At 39.3% G+C, this 19,886-nt stretch overlaps 1 protein-coding gene across 2 annotated transcripts in view; it reads left to right on the top strand.

Annotated features, from left to right (window-relative positions):
* The window catches only part of PPP2R3B (protein phosphatase 2 regulatory subunit B''beta), an 88,583-nt gene that overhangs the window by 61,247 nt on the left and 7,450 nt on the right, over positions 1-19,886 (top strand). For both annotated transcript variants that reach the window (XM_074965997.1, XM_074966007.1), the window contains 7 exons: positions 4,507-4,593; positions 5,067-5,223; positions 7,438-7,486; positions 12,361-12,450; positions 14,122-14,297; positions 16,942-17,060; positions 17,165-17,271. In XM_074965997.1, coding sequence (XP_074822098.1) covers positions 4,507-4,593; positions 5,067-5,223; positions 7,438-7,486; positions 12,361-12,450; positions 14,122-14,297; positions 16,942-17,060; positions 17,165-17,271 — 785 coding nt within the window. The remainder of the gene's footprint in view (positions 1-4,506; positions 4,594-5,066; positions 5,224-7,437; positions 7,487-12,360; positions 12,451-14,121; positions 14,298-16,941; positions 17,061-17,164; positions 17,272-19,886) is intronic.

The following is a 19,886-nucleotide window of genomic DNA, read 5'->3' as shown; positions in this document are numbered from 1 at the left end:
TGCTTCTGCACCTTTCATACTCTAGTGCAGAGTTGAAGGTCTTCAGGTTCATCCACCCCACTCCAATAGACATCGCCAATAGTAGTATTGCCAGCCCCCAAGAGTTCAAAAATCATGATTGGCCTAAAAAGCAAGAGATTCTTTAAGAAGATTAAGTTGTGAGGTTTAGTCTATTCTGATTTTTGAACCCCTCTGCATACTTGCAGTGTGTTTTTTAGAAACACTGTAGTGCAAACTCTTGCATATTTATCAAAAGTAAGAAGACTTTGTCCCCTTTTGCAGTTACTCTTGTCTTTATGCAATTTTGGAGCAGGTGCTTGTTGGTCTACTCCCTAGCTCTTGCCTTCCAAGTCCAAGACAGCCACTGGTTCCCTTAACTGCCAAAGTTTGCACAGCTCCATGTGACATTTCTCATCAATGTGAAAGTCACTCATCTCCCCAATATGATTCCATGCCACTACTTGGGAACATGGAGGGGAGACATCATGTGAGTGACATTAGAGACTTTCTCACCAACAAGGAAGGGTTATACTTGGAGCTTCATGAAACTTTACTTCTCGCTCAAAAGTTAGCTGCTACTATCATCCTCTTCCTCCCCCATGCCCTCCAAAAATCAGTTGGTGCCCCCGCTACCTTGTGTGCCTGCTGCTGCTCCTGTTCTCTCCTGCAGGAAACTATGTCAGGATTGGAGGATGTAGGGGAATATGCTGAGATCTTAATACCATACTCCCACCCTCTAACTCCTGGTCAGGAGAAGCCCTGCGGAAAGGTAGAGTGGAGATGCTTTTGGGGGCTGAGCAATAAGGGCCAGTACTGCTTCAAGCTGCTGAGAGAGGAAGTGTGTAGCCATTGCAGACCTGGTATATCAAAATGCCTCGAGAAAACAATGTGCTGCCCCACAGAGCAGCAGGGGATGGTGGGTAGAGGGCTCAGTTTTATCTGCATAGTAGTAGGGTGCAGTGGGTGGGGGCGTGAGGGTGCTGCTTTGCCCTTCACAAGACAGAGGGAGATGTGCGGGAGGAAGGGATTCCTTTCCAGTTGACACCTAATGTATAGGAGTACGGGGCTCAAGGCAGGTCCCTAGCAAAAGCCTTTTCTCAGTGCTGTGGTGGGTGGGTGTTCCTTGTCCATAGTGGGTTACCTTCAGAGGGACAGCCTGCTCTGGGAGTTGAGCTTTCTACTTCTGACCCAGCTTATGCAGTCTAGCATGACGAAAGAACCACCCCCCGTGGTAGCCTGCCAAAAAAGATGGGGATGCAGGTCAGTCAGTCACCTCCAGAAGCCTGCAGCAGGGAGGGGTGGATCAAAACAATCAGGTCCCCACAAGAACTGCCAGGGTGAGTGAGGGGCAAGAAGAGCTTGGAGGATGGAGCAGTGGGGAGTTCGTGCAGGCACCTGCTCCCAAGTCACATGAGGCAAGGAGCTCTTCATGTCATCACAAGAGCTCCAACAGGTAGCAAAGTTGTGGGACTCTCAATAAATTGATGACACTGTAACTGCTTTGCTGGGTTTTTCATGCTAAGAGCTGATACTAGTTTTTGCCTCTCACCAGTGAGGCCATAGCAATTCCTAGATGAATTATTTCTCAAAAGATATGGCTGAAGCAAGGGGAGAAAGAAGAAAATATGTCATCTGTGATGATCTTTCTTCGGCAGCTGTATTGGAGCATGGTTTGTCTGAATTGTGGAAAAACTGCTGTTCCTTCTGAGGGCTGCAGCAGCTAAATCCTCTCATTCCCCAGTCCTTTCTTTAGCTGAGAAACATATTTACTTAGGGAGGCCTGGGTTGAAATAACGTTTGACAAATTCATCTTAGCAGTTGGTCAGTAGGGATAGCTAATGAATTTTCCACTACTTACTTTTGCCCCTAAAAGAACTCCTCATATCAAGGTCCTAGAAAAGATGCCCAAACTGCTATGAACATTCTCTCTGAAAAGGGAACCATAACATCAGTCCACTAATCAAAGACATAAGAAAACGGTCTACACTGTTGTCCCTTTTTAGAAGAAAGAGCATCTGCTGACCACTACAGGCTTCTAAAGAAATTAAGCCCTGTAATTATCTGAATGATAACAAATAGATCTGTTGATCTCCCCTTTTGTTAAGTATTGTATTTAAGCGTATTTTGAATGGGAGTTGTTTAAGAAACTTCTTGAAGCTTTAGTGATCCGACTGCTGGGTGGAAGCTGTGTCTGGAGGATGTTGTCTTCACAAAATTAAAGCTGTAGGTTAGAGTTCTTAGTGGGTTCTCACACCAATTTACTATTAAATATTGAAATCTAATTACTGTTCCGCTTCCACTTCTGGGTAAGATGCCATCTGAGCAGTACCTCAGAGGGAGGCAGACCCATCTGCTGGGCAGAGGTTTAAAACAATTGCTCTGTCTAGGAGTAAGGTCTGGTACACACGTTTTAGGCTAATATAAAGCTAATCTGTAGAAATAGTATTTGTACTGACACAAGGGTTGTATAGGCAACTTCCATAGGAATTAAACATATCTCTAGAATTTCAAGTGTTGTGTTTATTTTGCACAATTTTTCCTTCCCACAATAAAAAAAAGCCAATGTACAGCAGCAACTGTCATCTTGAGCATAGTAAATGAAACAAGTCTCAAACTATATTTACTCATTCTCTGCTCTGGTTTGTTTTAGAGACCCAAATTTTAAGACTTGTCCAGTTGTCTCTAGCAAACATTCAATTTTGGGGTTTTTTTTTAGACCAGTTAGATGTGTAACAGATGAGGTAATGATGTCCAGATGGATTAAACTGCAAAGCTAAGGCAGAACTTTGCTAGAAAAAAATTGCTTTGTAGTTTAAGCCAAAAATGGGCTTCCCTAAACACACAATTAAGACTGAACTAATTAAGTTTCAGAAGTAAGATAGGCCGTTCCCCTTTCTAGGCTTATCAAACCAGCTGTTCCAATTCAAAGTAAGAGCAGCAGAGCTTGCTGTGTGCTGAAGCTTTAACTATATATAAAATTTCATGATTACAATATCAGTAACTCACTTAATGACCTCTACTTATGACTCAAAGCCAATTTCATTTTGATATGGAAGTACGATGGACTGTTTCATAGGGTTTTTTGACATCCCTTTATTTTAGTAATATAGATGGATTTATAACTTGGGACTTCAAGTCCCAGATAGGTAATGTTTTTAATAGTGTGTCTGAAATAAAAATCTCACATTCTTTGGACTGAACCTTCTTACACTAGGCTTCTAAGACCATTCTTAAGCTAAAAGTATAAAGTGTATGATACTATAAAGTACATGTATCAAACCAACTTTTCCTTCTTATCTTTTCTCAAGTAATTCTCTTACCACGTTCTTTTCCTGACCTATTCTTCCATAGCCTGTCTGCCTCTTGCTTAGCTTAAATTGTAAACTCTTCGAACCAGGAAATATCTGTTATGCATTTTTCAAACATAAATTTACAGTGTAAATACATAAACAAGTTTTGTGATTTCTAATTTAGATTTTTAAGATCCCAGAGGGCTGAAATATTGTCTTATGTTTAAAGCACTAGATACATGGATGGCATAATAGATAAGTGATAACCCGTACATTTGTAAAACTGAGACCTAAATTTACATCAATAGAATCCTTGCTGCAGGTAGAACTAGTATCTTGGATATACTAGATCTGAAGGCTGTATTTGGAAGGGAAAAGCTGCTTGGCAAGCATGAGGAAGGAGGCTGTTGTGGATGTAGTGGGGGAGGTTTTGAATGGGATAGAGTAAAATGCAGAAACCCAGAGAGGGATATATGAAATGAGTTGGTGGGAGCAATTAGAGGGGAAGGGGATATCAGCAATGGGGTTCTTGAATAAATGGGACAGAGGTGCGAAAGTTGATCAGGGATAAAGTTACAGTAGTTGAGGCAAGAGAAGCCAGGGCATGGACATTTTAAAGGTTTTTCCAGGTTTTTTAGTAATGGGAATAGTGAGGTAAAGGATGGATTTTGGTGATACAGAAGTAGCAGAATTTGTCAAGATTGAATGAATGTTAAAAGAATGCTGGGAGAATAGAAGGGTGCTGGAGTTGTCAGTAGAGGTAGACAGCTGGACAGGAATCAGAAGGAAATAAGTATGGCTTTATGGCACTGAATTGAGGATATTGGGACAGCTGAAGGATGTCTAAGTGATATCTGTAGATTGAGTAGAGAGAGAGTTGGAAATCATTTCTGGAAAGATAGTATCTGAAACAATGGGAGGATGAGCTCACTAAGACAAGGTAGAGGGAAAAAAGAGGAATGGACCCAGGCCTCAGATGGAGAGAGGAGGAAGATGTAGACTGAGGATAATGATGATCAAATACTGCAGATTGAGCAATAGTAATAAACAATGGGAAGTGAATACAGCAGTAAACTGCAGAACCTTATTTCATATTTTTGTTTCTTTGCATTTGTACACAAGTATTTTTAAACACTTAACCAAAACTTGGAACAATACATTGTTTAGTTCAGATAGTTAAAAGTAGACTTTTAATTTGTCTCTCTCTCTTTTGCAGGTTATACAAAGGATATTTTATACAGTAAATAGGTCTTGGTCTGGAAGAATCACGTGTAATGAACTCAGGAAAAGCAGCTTTTTGCAGGTATTTATGTAAAATTTTGCAAGGTAAATATAACTTCTGCTCATTTAAAAGCTTTATTAAGTTAAATACTTAAAAGGGCAAAAGTAAAGATGGTATTCTTGCTTCTTCCCAGTTCAATGAAGACTAAAGTGCATTGATTCTCAAGGGAGCAATTATTAATACAAGACTGTTTCAATTTAGATTACTATGTTGTTCAGAGCTATATTTGTCTCTCACTTAGCAGAAAGTTGGCTGTCCTTACTATGCATCTTTCTCTAGCAACTTAGCTTTCAACTCAGTTTATTAAAACCTTCTCTTAGCATGCTATATTGTGCATGAGGTCTTTGAAAATAAAATAATTCCACTGAAAAACTGTTAGAGATCAGTGATGCTCATTGATGATATGAGAACTTTCACTCATCCTTCCAGTTGCTGCTGTGACCAAGAGGCATCTTGCAGGTTCTTTAATGAGATTTTCTTTTTCCTGATAATAGAATGTGGCATTATTGGAAGAAGAAGCTGATATTAACCAGCTGACAGAGTACTTCTCTTATGAGCACTTCTATGTCATCTATTGCAAATTTTGGGAGCTGGATACAGACCATGACCTCTATATTGATCCAAAGGATTTAGCCCGGCATAATGATCATGGTATGACATATGGAACGACTTTTAACCAGTTTAGCTTTAAGACCATAAGTAAAAGTTAACTGAAAAGCTGTACTGCACTTCATATACAGTTTTAAGAATATCTAGCGCCTACACGCTGTTCTGCATTCACAAATTCTGCAGTGGTTTTGGATTCTGTAATCCTGCACATTTGATCAAGAGTTTAATTTAAACATCTCTTTACATCTTGCAGCTGCTCTGGAAGTACTTTGTCTGACGCTGTGTCTATTGTCATCTTAAGGAATCATTCCTCTCATGATTGGAAAGTTCACTTACAAACAGAAAATCTGATGTGACCTGCTCTCCCCCATAGTGAAAGAGATCTGGGACATCATTCTGATTGCCCTATGGAAGGGAAATGTTTTTCCCTAGGGTTGCTTCTACTCAAGTCTAACTACTTTTTAGTCAATATTTAATTCAGGAAGGAGAACACTTTTTTTGTTTGTTTTTCTGCTGGTCATGATCATTTGAACCAACAGACCAGCAAAGGCAAAAGCAAGTTTGATCACATATTATAGACTCCCCCCTCCTCATTCTTAACCAGAAGAAAAAGTAACAGCTGTTAAACATGAACAGTAGGAAATATGGGCGCAAGCAGCTTGAAGGGATTGATCTTAAGTACTGCTGTATGTCTGCCATTCCCATGAAGTTCAGTTGAAATCAAAAGGCGACACTGGGTGCTCAGCACTCTTGAAAATAGACTACTTAGGTGCCTAAATATGGACTTCGCAGCCTAACTTTTGGGCATTTTGAAAATTTTGGCCCTACACTTAAAAAGCAGGTGGTAGAGCAAGGTATGTCTCCAACTACACAGTTGTCTCCCACAGGGAGTGGCAGTCTCCTCATTGCTGTCAGTCTAAAACTAGACTAGACCAAGCACTCATACACATTGCAAGGAAAAATACTGAAGTGGAAGGGGTATTGACATGATAGCCTAACAGGTCTCTTCCCTCTCTAATTTCTATGATCTCAGCTTTCAGCTGTATCATGCCTTTTTTCCCCCCTCGAAGCACACGAGCTGAGTGTTACACAGTTCTGGGAATAAGTAGTGAATATGTTGCTGGTGTCCCTTAGAACAATGGTTCTCAACTTCTCCAGACTATTGTACCCCTTTCAGGAGTCTGATTTGTCTTGTGTACCCCAAGTTTCACCTCACTTAAACTACTTGCTTACAAAATCAGACACAAATACAAAAATGTCACAGCACACTATTACTGAAAAAAAATTTTCTCACGTTTACCATATCATTATAAAATCGATTGGAATAAAAATATTATACTTGCATTTCAGCGTACAATATATAGAGCAGTAGAAACAAGTCATTGTGTGAAATTTTAGTTTGTACTGACTTCGCTAGTGCTTTTCATGTAACCTGTTGTAAAACTAGGCAAATATCTAGATGAGTTGAGGTACTCCCTGGAAGACCTCTCTGTACCCCAGGTTGAGAACCACTGCCTTAGAACATCATAATGGTTTTTTTTAAAAGATATGTTCAAACAGGAATTAATTAAAGAAAATCCTATGGCTTGTGTTATACAGGAGGTTGGACTTCAATGATCAGTGGTCCTTCTAGCCTTATCTATGAAATGTTTGGTGATAGCAAAAACAAATATATACTACAGGACAAGGTTTGACTAATTAGCCTTTTACGGAAGCATTGGTGGGGTTTTTTTACTTTGAAATGAAAGGCTTCTATGGTTAGGTTAATCAGATGCAATTCTGGTTCTCTTTTCCAATATTAAACTTTGAAATGTAGAAGTATCTTTTGTAAAACATACAGCTCTTAAAGCCTATTAATTTCTTAGTAATATCTTTTGTATTCTAGTAGAGAAATTACATTTAGAGTGTGCTGGTAGAAAGCACCATAAAACTACGCAAATAAGAGTCAATCATTTAACCAAAGACACTTCATCTTTAGTAAAACCCCAGAATTGGTAACAGAATAAAAACATGCATCTCAAAATTGTGTGTCAGCGATAGTTAAGTATTATCTTTGTACATTAAAATTCCTAATTCCATGTTGGCTCTCTGATGAATTATAGGGCTTCTAAAATGTAAAGACCCTTGAAAGCAAGATTTACTTGTTAAGGCAATGCTTGTTAAATACTGATCTAATAGGCAATAATCAGCTTAAACCCAATATAAAGCAAAAATATGACCTTTAAATGTCTTCTAATATTTTTTTCTCTTTCACAGCTATATCAAACAGGATGATAGAGAGGATATTTTCAGGAGCAGTAACAAGGTAACTTTTTATATGTTGATTTTAAATACAGGTAATCCAATTTAATGGTCAGGCTTGTTTATGAAAAATTGAAAATGAAGTTCCTAGAACAGATGAGCTCCACTGAAAATCGAAAGCTAATTTCAAGGGTTCAGCGCTGTCACTCCATCTTTTTAAATCCACTGTTTCAACATGAATTTGTGTTGCTGGTGCACAGTGTACTCTGTGCAAAGGTCTTTGATTTATGGTAAATAAGGTAAAGCAATGTTGACCGTTACTTTGTAAAATCTAATTTGGGTTGGGAGGAAAGTGAAAAGCAATCACTGGCTTTCTCTGCTATTTTATCTTTCCATTTGCAATTTAAAACTTTAAAGGGACTCCAGTTGGAAACTCAAATTTTCATTTGAAAGCTTTTTCTACTAGTAAAAAGAAAAGGAGAACTTATGGCACCTTAGAGACTAACAAATTTATTTGAGCATAAGCTTTCGTGAGCTACAGCTCACACTGAATGCATCCGATGAAGTGAGCTGTAGCTCACGAAAGCTTATGCTCAAATAAATTTTAGTATCTAGGTGCCACAAGTACTCCTTTTCTTTTTGTGGATACAGACTAACACGGCTGCTACTCTGAAACTTTTCTACTAGTGTTATAAGTAACACATAAGGTTAATGTAACTAAAGTTAGAGAAAAATTATTTATCTTAAGTGAGTACTTTGTGCATTCGACAACACTGTATAGGAGCTTCAGTATTTTTTTGATGGTCATTTGTATTTCCTGTCTCATGGAATAGCCATGATGACTAGGGCGAGATAGAAAACAAGAATTCCATTTTGTGAAAAACTGAGTTTTAACATGTTCTGCATCAGAATGAAAACTGGACCTGTCAAATTTAATAAATAAATAAAAAAAAGCAAGAGAACCACCTGAGAATAGCCAGTAGCCCAATGCTCACTTGGGATATGGAAGACCAGGATTCAAGTCCCTGCTCTGCCTGATTCTACCTCTCTCATGCACTCTCTCTCTCTGGCCTAGTGAATAAGTAACTATTTACACCAGTGATGTGGACCCCTACAAAATTGCGAATGGAGGTGCAGGCCATTTTGGAAATTTAGACATCTGCAGACCCCAAGGGGTCCACAAGTTGGAAACCACTGATTTACATAAAGTGAAACAGCTCCAACAGGAGAGCGAGAGAGACTGACTCTATGGCCTGGTGGTTAGGGCACTTGCATGAATCAGGCAGAGCAGGGACTTGAATCTTCGTCTCCTACATCCCATATGAGTGTCGTAGCCACTAGTCTAGTGGTTATTCTGGAGTGGCCTTTCTCTTTCTTAGACCTGTTCTTGAAACCTTCACGACAAAATGTATGTCAAAACCAAAAAGGTTGAGTGAAAAATTCAGTTTTGATGAATTGGCATTTTTTGACCAAAAAACAGTTTAGTCGAACAATTCTTAGTCAGCTCTAATGACATCACACTCATGCAGTGCTTTTTGGCATCTCACATGCATGCTGTTCCTGAGGCTAACAAAGGGGTCTTGACCAGTAAATGTAGCAGAAAATCTGAAACCAAAGTGGCAGGAGGCAGCCCCAGAGAGGAAGAAGTGTGCTTGGGCATGTTTCATGACTTCCCAAAAAGATCTAAACATCAGCAGGGTATCAGAAAGATGCTTAAAAACAGGAATTCTGTACAGGAGAAATTTCACGATGTGCTAACCCAAGGCTGCTTATCTGATTTTTTTTAATTGGTCAGTTTTGTAAAAATCGAAGTTCTTTTGGAAGGTATAGGACACAAAGGAAGTTGCTTGGAAACTGTAATGATCAGTGCAGTATAAGAACAGAAATGAAATGGAGGTGAAACCAAAAATAATTCAGAAAGTATCTTATATTTATATTTTTGTGTGTGTGTGTGTATGTGCGCTGTTGATCAATCACAGTTAACTCACACGATTAACTCAAAAAAATTGTGATTAAAAAAATTAATTACGATTAATCAGTTTCAATCGCACTGTTAAACAATAGAATATCAATTGAAATTTATTAAATATTTTGAATGTTTTACTACATTTTATATATATTGTATCGTGTTGTAATTGAAATCAAAGGGCATTTTTTGATTACAAATATTTGCACTGTAAAAATGATAAACAAAAGAAATAGTATTTTTCAGTTCACATCATACAAGTACTGTAGTACAGTCTTTGCGTGAAAGTGCAACTTACAAATGTAGGGTTTTTTTGGTTACATAACTGCACTCAAACAAAACAATGTAAAACTTCAGAGCCTCCAAGTCCACTCAGTCCTACTTTTTGTTCAGCCAAGCGCAAAGACAAACAAGATTGTTTACATTTATAGGAGATAATGCTGCCCTCTTCTCACTTTCTGGTGACATTGTAAATAAGAACAGCCTTTGCATGCCACTTTTGTAGCTGGCATTGCAAGTTATTTACATGCCAGATATGCTAAACATTCATATGCCCCTTCATAATTCGGCCACCATTCCAGAGGACATGATTCCATGTTGACAATGTTCGTTTAAAAAAATGCGTTAATTAAATTTGTGCCTGAACTCCTTGGGGGAGAATTGTATGTCCCCTGCTCTGTTTTACCCTCATTGTGCCATATATTTCATGTTATAGCAGTCTCGGATGATGACCCGGCTCATGTTGTTCATTTTAAGAACACTTTCACTGCAGATTTCATAAAACGGAAAGAAGGTACCAATGTGAGATTTCTAAAGATAGCTATAGCACTCGACCCAAGGTTTAAGAATCTGAAGTGCCTTCCAAAATCTGAGAGGGATGAGGTGTGAAAGAGCAACACTCTGCTGCGGAAACTACAGAACCCAAACCCTCAAAAAAGAAAATCAAACTTCTGCTGGTGGCATCTAACTCAGATGAGGAAAATGAACATGCATTGGTCCTCACTGCTTTGGGTTTTATCGAGCTGAACCCGTTATCAGCATGGAACCATGCCCTCTGGAATGGTGGTTGAAGGATGAAGGGGCATATGAATCTTAAGCACGTCTGGCTCATAAATATCTTGCAATGCCAGCTACAACAGTAGCATGAGAGTGCCTGTTCTCACTTTCAGGTGACATTGTAAACAAGAAGTGGGCAGCATTATCTCCTGCAAATGTAAACAAATATTTGCCTTAGCGATTAGCTGAATAAGAAGTAGGACTGAATGGACTTGCAGGCTCTAAAGTTTTACATGGTTTTATTTTTGAAGGCAGTTAATTTCTGTACATAATTCTACATTTGTAAGTTCAACTCTCATGACAGATTGCAATACAGTACTTGTATTAGGTTAATTGAAAAATACTATTTCTTGTGTTTTTTACAGTGCAAATATTTGTAATAAGAAAAGTGAGCACTGTACACTATGTATTCTGTGTTGTAATTGAAATCAATGTATTTGAAAATATAGAAAAAAATCCAAAAATATGTAAATAAATGGTATTCTATTATTGTTTAACAGCGCAATTAATCGCGATTAATTTTTTTAATTGCTTTACAGCCATATAGATATAAGTGCTTGGAAAGCAACAAAGGAAAAGCAACAATTGTTTTGCCAAAACACATTGTCACTCTTTCTTTGTTGCTTTCCAAGCACTCTCGGATTAGGCTACAAAATGCTGTGCAACTTTTGTATTTTTTTAATTCAAATGTAATTCTAAAATTTTTATATATCCATAACAGTGAACCGGATTGTCAGCCCCACTTGCTGCCTAAGCAGCCATAATCATAGGACTGGAAGGGACCTGAAGAGGTCTTCTAATCCAGTCACCTGCACTCATGACAGGGCTAAGTATTGTCTAGACCAGTGGTTCCCAAACTTGTTCCGCCGCTTGTGCAGGGAAAGCCCCTGCCAGGCCGGGCCGGTTTGTTTACCTGCCGTGTCTGAAGGTCCCATTGGCTGCGGTTCGCTGCTCCAGGCCAATGGGGGCCGCGGGAAGTGGCGGCCAGTACGTCCCTCGGCCTGCGCCGCTTCCCGCAGCCCCCATTGGCCTGGGGCAGCGAACCGCAGCCAATGGGAGCCACGATCAGCTGAACCTGCAGACGCGGCAGGTAAACAAACCAGCCCGGTCCGCCAGGGGCTTTCCCTGCACCAGCGGCGGAACAAGTTTGGGAACCACTGGTGTAGACCATCCCTGACAGGTGTTTGTCTAACCTGCTCTTAAAAAATCTCCAATGATGGATATTCCAAAACCACCTTCCCTAGCAATTTATTCCAGTGCTTACCTACCCTGACAGTTAGGAAGTTTTTTCTGATGTCCAACCTAAACTGCCCTTGCTGCAATTTAAGCCCATTGCTTCTTGTCCTATCCTCAGAGGTTAACAAGAAAATTTTTTTCTCCCTTCTCCTTGTAACTTTATGTACTTGAAAACTGTTATCCTGTCGTCTTCCCCCCTTCTCTTCTCTCGTCTAAACAAACCCAGTTTTTTCAGTCTTCCCTCACAGGTCATATTTTCTAGACCTTTAATCATTTTTGTTGCTCTTCTCTGGACTGAAAGTCCAGATCTTTCCTGAAATGTGGTACCCAGAACTGGACACAATACTCCTGTTGAGGCCTAATCAGCTTATTTAAAGAGCCAGCTGAGGATTCCTCCTCGCCGTACTCTGTGCCATCCACTTCCCCTGTTCTTTCATACAGGATGTGTTAAGGCTGGGGCAGCACACGGAGTGTTGCTGATCCTGAGCCAGAGCTGCATTCCCTAACTTCAGCTATGATGTAAGCTCCTGAGGAAATTTTAAAATTAACATGAACAAAATGAAAATGACCCTTTTCCAGTGGTGAAGTCTAGTCCCAGTTTTGTTGCAGTATTTCAATGTCTTAAAATACTTACGCATTCTTGTTTTCCATTTATGTCAATACCTGCATTGGTCTTTAAGGGGCAGAAAAGCACAGAAAGAAGGAAAACTTAGCTATGCTGATTTTGTCTGGTTTTTGATATCTGAAGAGGACAAAAAGACTCCAACTAGGTAAGAGTTAACTGACACTTGAGCATAACTAGAAACTGGCTTTATTGGCACTGCCACTAGCTATAAACTGGCAGAACATACCTCCCTGACCAAATGTAAATCGCTTTGAAATTTAATAGAAGGCTCCTAATTAGTGTTTTTTAATCCGTATGTTTCATTTGATTTTCTTTGGCCTCATTTCAGCTGTTGAGTCTGATTCATTTAAAGAGGGGTTTTGTGTTAGAGGAACATTTTCAGATATATCAGACTTAAACAATCCACCTATCCTTTATATAAAGTTGTTCTTTCTAACTAGACTTGGTAATTTTCAAAGTGCTTACTTTTAAACAAGGCCTTCCTTGAACATAGAATCTCAGGATTGGAAGGGACCTCAGGAGGTCATCTAGTCAAACCCCCTGCTCAAAGCAGGACCAATCCCCAACTAAATCATCCCAGCCAGGGCTTTGTCAAGCCTGACCTTAAAAATATCTAAGGAAGGCAATTCCACCACCTCCCTAGGTAACGCATTCCAGTGTTTCACCACCCTCGTCGTGAAAAAGTTTTTCCTAATAGCCAACCTAAACCTCCCCCTAAACATGTTCATTCCCTTCTGACATTATAGTGAGGTTATAATGCCGAGTGTGTGAGACAGATGTCACTGCACAAGCAAAGTGAATCTAAACTGGCAAGGAGGAAGTTATTAACCTAACACCAATCTATAGAAAAAGTAGGTTTGTAAAAGGAAGCTGGCTAAGGAAATTTCTTTACATCAGAGTTCTCTCTTCAGTATTGGTTCTTCATTAATTCCTCCCCAAAGCACTCTTTTAATGCCTATGAATATGGTTAACTGAGGCTATGTTTACATTACCACAATAAGTCGACCTACGCTACGCAACTCCAGCTATGTGAATAATGTGGCTGGAGTTGACGTACCTTAGGTGGAGTTACCCCAGGGCCTACACTGCGAGGGATAATAATTATCTGAAAAGACTTACCTTACTCTTCTGGTTGGGGGTAGAGTACAGGGATTGACTGGCTATCAATCTGCTATCTGCAGTCGATTTAGCGGGTCTTTACTAGACCTGCTAAATCGACTGCCAGTGGATCGATCTCAGAGCGTTGATCCCTGCCATAGAGTAGACCTGCCCTAAGTAGTGCTGCTGTTTTACGGGGTTATATTTTATTCCACCCTAATACTGAGTAGGGATAGGCTCGCAAATAATGAAACAAATTCTGCATTGCTATATGCTATGAAAGACTTTAGTAAGAGCTGCATTATGACAGAGCAGAACTATGAGGTGTTGATGAAATATAAGGTAGTTCTTCAATGTGAACTCTTGTAGGAAGCCAGAATTTGACTTCACTTTCCATTGACTTCACTGGGAATTGTGGCCAAATATCAGAGGTGGAATTAGGTCCTCCTACCTACTTAATTTACAGGTATTTTTAAAATGCACAATATAGCTTACCCTGTATTGTACCTGAGTCAGCACCTGGTGAGAGAAGTGTTTATGCAGAAGTCTGCTGTATCATGATAGTCCATTCTTGACTTAATGCAAATCCCTACTAGGTATGCTTAAAGCTATGCAGTGGGATCTGTGAGCTGTCCAATGTCTGTAAAAGTTTTTTTTTTTAAATTAGATGTTTGCAAAGAGCCATTCATGCAGTAAACAGTGTTATCACTTATTTCAGCATTGAATACTGGTTTCGCTGTATGGATCTTGATGGGGATGGTGCATTGTCTATGTATGAACTGGAGTACTTTTATGAGGAACAGTGTCAAAAACTGGATAACATGGCCATTGAACCTCTACCTTTTGAAGACTGTCTGTGCCAGATGCTGGATCTTGTAAAGCCACAATGTGATGGTAAGGGGCTTCTTTCCATTCTATAACTATTTATTTATTTTTCTGCTGCCTCAGATTAATTTGGTCTTTGCCTATGGGGTCATCACTGGGCTGTGTTGTGAATCTGCCTTTGCTAGTTGATCAAGCTTAATATTCCTAGTTAAGCAGAAGTAGCTGTTTACTGATCAGCCTAGAGTATCAGTCTGCTTTTATAGTAAGAATCAGGTTGTTAGGCCTAATCTTAGTTACTAGTTCAGTATTTTCTGGTCTAATTTTTTTTTGCTGATGTGGGTTAATAGTTGTATAACGGGGGTCGTTCCAGTGGAACATGTTTGTGCTTCTGAAATGACATGTCTGAGTGAATTGCTTTGCACATTAAAATCAATTTTTAAAATTTTTTTAGTCTTTTATTTGTATGAATCCATATGCTCCTTCTCATAGCTAGGTTGAGTGTGCTCAAAAACTGAAATCCTGCATCACTGACTGCGACCCAGGGCTGTCTGTCTCACTTTAACTGACAGGCTCCATACTGCAGCTATAGTATTCTCATTTCACTTGTGCTCCTGCGATGAAATATAATATTTAATAGTTCATCTATCTTTAATGTCTGTCAATTAGCTGTGGAATGACTTGTCCTAGACAAGGACAATACTTCTCAAATGTGGGTGCCTAATGCTAGTATCCTAAATCCATGTTTAGGCACCTAAAAAGTGGCCTGATCTTCAAAAGAGTTGAGCAGCTCCCATTCAGTTAAAATTCAGTAGGGGTTTACTGCATTTTAATCCTCCTAAATTTGACCCTTAGCTGATGAAACCTAGAGAAACTCAAGTTTAATATAGAAAATGTTATTCCTGATGACAAAAACTCTTAAATATTAAGTGAGCATCAGGCTGTAGCAACTGATCTATTCCACAGTTTTCCATAATCCAAGTAATTTTGTTTGCTTTTTCTAAACTCCTTAAGGTACTGAAGTGTGCAACAGTAATCTATATCCCTTATTCTGTTCATTACCATGTTTTCAAGCCACTTTCATCTGCTCCACATGTTGCATGTTGGAAGCTTTGGCTTCTAGCTCAGGATAAGGCTCTGGAGTCCATCAATCTGTTATATTTGACACTACTTTTAGACAGCTTGACTCGTGTAATGTCTAAATGTCTAAATGTTTATCACATAATAATCCTTATTTGGGCTGAACTTTTAGGCTTCCTGTAACCTATTTCAGTAACAACCAGCCTTGTATTGGTTTCTATCCAACAGATTTGCAGAGTAGACACATGAACTTCCAAACATATAATGTATTCACAAAATATCATTGTGTGGACTCAGTATTGTAGCATAAATTTTGGGCTGGTCTCCCTCTCTTGTGTTTTTTTTTTTTTTAAGGCATAGGATGCGTAGCTCAGTTCTCTCATCTTTCAGACAGCTATTAATTTTTCTTGTGGAACTAAATTTCAGTAACGTTTTCTTATTGACACTTTTTATGGTATTATCTATACGTAGTCATATTTTTTTTTCCTAAGACATTTAAAGTGATCTTGCTAGATTTCATGCACTCAGTTCTTAGACATGCTTGGATTTTAATAGTCTCCAGGAGTGTGAATCTGTTGTACTTGCCTATAATTTTTGTTCACTGAACATAGCAATTATTTTGAAGTCTCACACTCACCACCCACCTTCCCTGCTCAAATTAAGGGCTATTGAAAGGTTACAAAACTTCTCTAAGGTGGTTGAAAAGAAACTGACTGAAGCACTAAAATATGCTGTGAGTTGGGGAACTGCCCAGATATTAGATCCCCACAGACAAGGACAAGGGACTAACCAGTACCCTGTCAGGTGTTGAACAACCATCAACAGCCATTGTCCAGCAAGGGAGTTACAATTCAATGACTCACTTGCACTTTGCTGGTGTATGGTGAAGCTGGAGGGCTGAGGAAGGGGTAGTGAGAAAGGAGAGCTGCACTGAAGCTGAGCAGGCTGTTCACTGGACTGGAGGAGGAAGAGGCAGGTGGTGGGATTGTAGCAGGAGAAGCTGTTGTGGAGAAATAGGTGAGGGACCAGGGGAAAATCCTGGGGGCAGATGAATCCCAGAAGAAGCTACGCTCACATCCAGGAAGACTTGCCTCCGGAAAGGAACTGTGCTTTTGTACATGTGGGGAAAATAAATAAGACAGCAGCGAGAGCACAAAACCAGCTGAGAAGTTGCTTCCAGCTGGTTCTGAAACAGCAGGAGCCCTTCAAACCCATAAGGGTTTAGAGAATGTCATCTTAACTAAGGAGTTAACCACCCTAAACATAGGCTTCAATCCTGCATGTGACCCCACACAAGCAGACACCTGTGCTTCAGTGATCAAATGTTGACTTGAAGCTTTAAATATTCAAGTTTATCATTAAACCAGTATTAAGGCAGATTGGGACCTGTTATAATTTCTTTATATAAGGCACCCACAGCATATCAATCACTCTCCATCAAAATGGCTACTGAAAGTTGTAACTTTATCAGCACTGTTTCAGTTTAATCTTACAGATTTTTAGTTCTTGAGCAAAATGGTGACTTTTTCCTCTTTAAATTTTCAACACATTTGCACTTTCAAAGAAGGGCTGAATCACAGCTCAATTAGTTTTTATTTTTTAATATTTTACTCCTTATCTCTTAATCTTTTTCCAGAGAAAATTACTCTCCATGACTTAAAGAAGTGTAAGTTAGCAAATGTGTTCTTTGATACCTTTTTCAACATTGAAAAATACCTTGACCATGAGCAGAAGGATCAGTTTTCTATGTTAAGGGTAAGTAAACTTTGTCTGGTTAAACACAAACATACAAAATGTAATACCAGGCATTATGCATAAATTTAATGCATAAATAAAATGTTAAAATTGATTCTGTTCAGGATGGTGAAAATGAAAGCCAAGAGATTTCTGACTGGGAGAAATATGCTGCTGAAGAGTATGATATCCTGGTAGCTGAAGAGGCAGCTACTGACCAGTGGAATGATGGGTAAGAACGATGTGGGGAAGTTAATAGTACGAGTTAGCTAAATTAATTAGAGTACTGCATATTAAACACCTTTGATGTCCATCATGACCTTGCTTCAACAGAGTCCCACTGTAGGAGTTCCATACCTAGCTATGTGGCCAAGGAACCTTTTTTGAGCAGTAGATTAGAGGGTATTGAGGGGCCCAGGAGGGCATCCTCGTGCATCTAAAGCAGTACATTCCGATGACAGAGGTATAAGTGCTAAAACTAGTTGAAGTTTTACAAAGATTTTGTCAAAAAAGGTCCTTTTTTTCCAAATCAAAATCAATTTTTAAAAAAGCAGTTTCACAAAATTTATTTAAACATCAAAAATTTTCATTTACAGAAAAATCTGGTTTTCAATAAACAAAATGTGCAAATAAAAAACTTCAAAAAAACAAAAAAGGGTCCACTTCGAACCTTGTAAGATAGAAACAACTTTAAACTAGTACACAACTCTATTTTTCTTCCTTCTCTAATAAATACCCCACCCATCTAATCATGCCTCAGCTACTCGCTATCCAACTGCTAGAGCAATCACAAAATCCAACATCTACCTTACTCCATGCTAGTCTTTCAAACGTAGTTTTTAATAGTCTAAATACTTTTATATAGTAAGTATTTAGGACTAAGGTTCTGTGTTTGCTGTTGTAGCTTTAGACCACTACTTAAATTTTTGCCTTTTTTAAAGTTGCCGTCGGCCTCAACAAGATGTAAGATCTGTCTGGAAAAATAAAGGATGTTGATGTTCCTGGGTTTCCCCCATCAGATGGGCATGAAAAGTGCCTTTATGCCTCATTCAGTGAAATGCTATGGCACCTGCAAAATCGTCTCTAAAAAGGACCGGAAAGAGTGTGAGCCTCTGTTCTAGAGCTTGTTTGCGCAAGAGGTTCTAGTAGCTTGAGTCCAAGAGGCCTCTTAAAAAGATGTGTCCAGCCTTCTGCAAATTCCCAGGCTGAAAGACCACTACTGCTTAAACGTTTCTGGTATCCTGAGTGTGTGCTTTCAGGAGTCAATGCAAACACTGTGTGTGTGTAAATACCTATTGGAAAATGGAAGGAAAAATAAATCCCAACACCATGGAGATAAACTGAAACTGGTTATATTTCTTAGTTTCATACTTGTCAATCTAGCATCTATAACATGCCGCCACAGTAAAGTAATCGGATGTTCCTTCAGATTCAGCTATTAGTGGTTTTATGTTCTTCTGTTTTTACCAGAAAAAAAACCCTGCATCAGCAGAACACTGACATTCCTTCTGTAACAATTTTAGGGATTCTGATTTCTCTGACTACTAGCCTTGCCCCACGCTAGGGTAAGGAAATGTTAAGGTAAGGATGCTTGTTTTGAGAAGGTCCAGAGGTTCCCACTGGTGCAGGGCTGCATGTTTCTAAATATCACATCCTTGCATAAGATCCAGAGTTGAGTTTAATTAATGTTCTCTCCTCCTAAGCATCAACATCCCCAGTTGAGAGGGTATTAGAGTATGGTTTAACTGATGCTTCCCTACGAAGTTTGCTAAATATTTCTGTAGGCATAATTTACCAGTGTTTCTACACAGTCTTGCTTCTCAGTGTTTTCTTGCTATATAACTTGCACCACTCATTGCCTTAAGATTTAATTTTCTGACCCTTTAATCATTGAGGTGGGTGTTTTTAAAGTTACAGTAGATTCTTCTGATTAGCAACCAGCCTCAGTTGCCAGCAAAAAAGTTGTCATTATCAGGCAGTTGCCAATAAGTGAAAGGCAAGTTTTTGAGACTACAGCCAGGGAAGGAAGCACTAGGATGTGCCTTCCCTGACTGCAAACCTGCCTATGGGGAAGGGGGCTGCTTCCTGGATGCAGGGGCTTTCTATAGGTAGCAGAGGTGGTAGGGGCCCATAGAGATGCACAGTACCTCTCCATTTGCTTTCTGGGGGTTAGGGCTCAGCATGTCCCAGCACTGCATTCCGTGTGCAGCCCCACTAGAGAAGGTGCAGGGAGAGGTACCATGCCCACAGCCTCCCTTCCCAGCCTGTAGCCCCATACCTCCTGGGTGTGGCCCCAAGTTTGTGGGCACCAGCCACAGGCAGAACTGCAAGACTGCATCTAGGGAAGGCATAGCCCAAAACTTTTTCCCTGACTGCAGACTTGCAAAGCTGCCTGCAGTTGGGGCCTTTCTTCCAAACAACAAGCAGCATGCATTGCCAATACCTGAATCCCATTAACACTGAAATCACTAGGATGTTGCGATTAATATTATTATTATTAGGAAGTTATTAATATTCAGGTTGCTATTAAGCGGAATCTACTGTACTGGCTTCCTAATTTACTTTAATCTTTCAAGTGAGGCAGTGCATTTCTGTTATCTGATCGGAGCCAGCATGGATAAAATACTCTTCCTTTTATACAATCTTTTAGAAAAAATAGATACTGGATTTCTTTATTTAAATGTAATACAAGTTTATTTTTTTAAATAAACCTGTTTAAAATTTTTTGAAATTGATAATATGTTAAGGCCTAAACCTGTTACAAATAACTATTAAAATCATTTACATTAAATACAAAAAGTAGTATTAAGCAGTACGCATTTGCCGCCAAGCTTTAAAGAAAGTCAA

Source organism: Natator depressus, chromosome 1 (assembly GCF_965152275.1).
Source record: "Natator depressus isolate rNatDep1 chromosome 1, rNatDep2.hap1, whole genome shotgun sequence".
NCBI lineage: Eukaryota > Metazoa > Chordata > Testudines > Cheloniidae > Natator > Natator depressus.
This window is presented reverse-complemented; position numbering and strand designations above follow the sequence as displayed.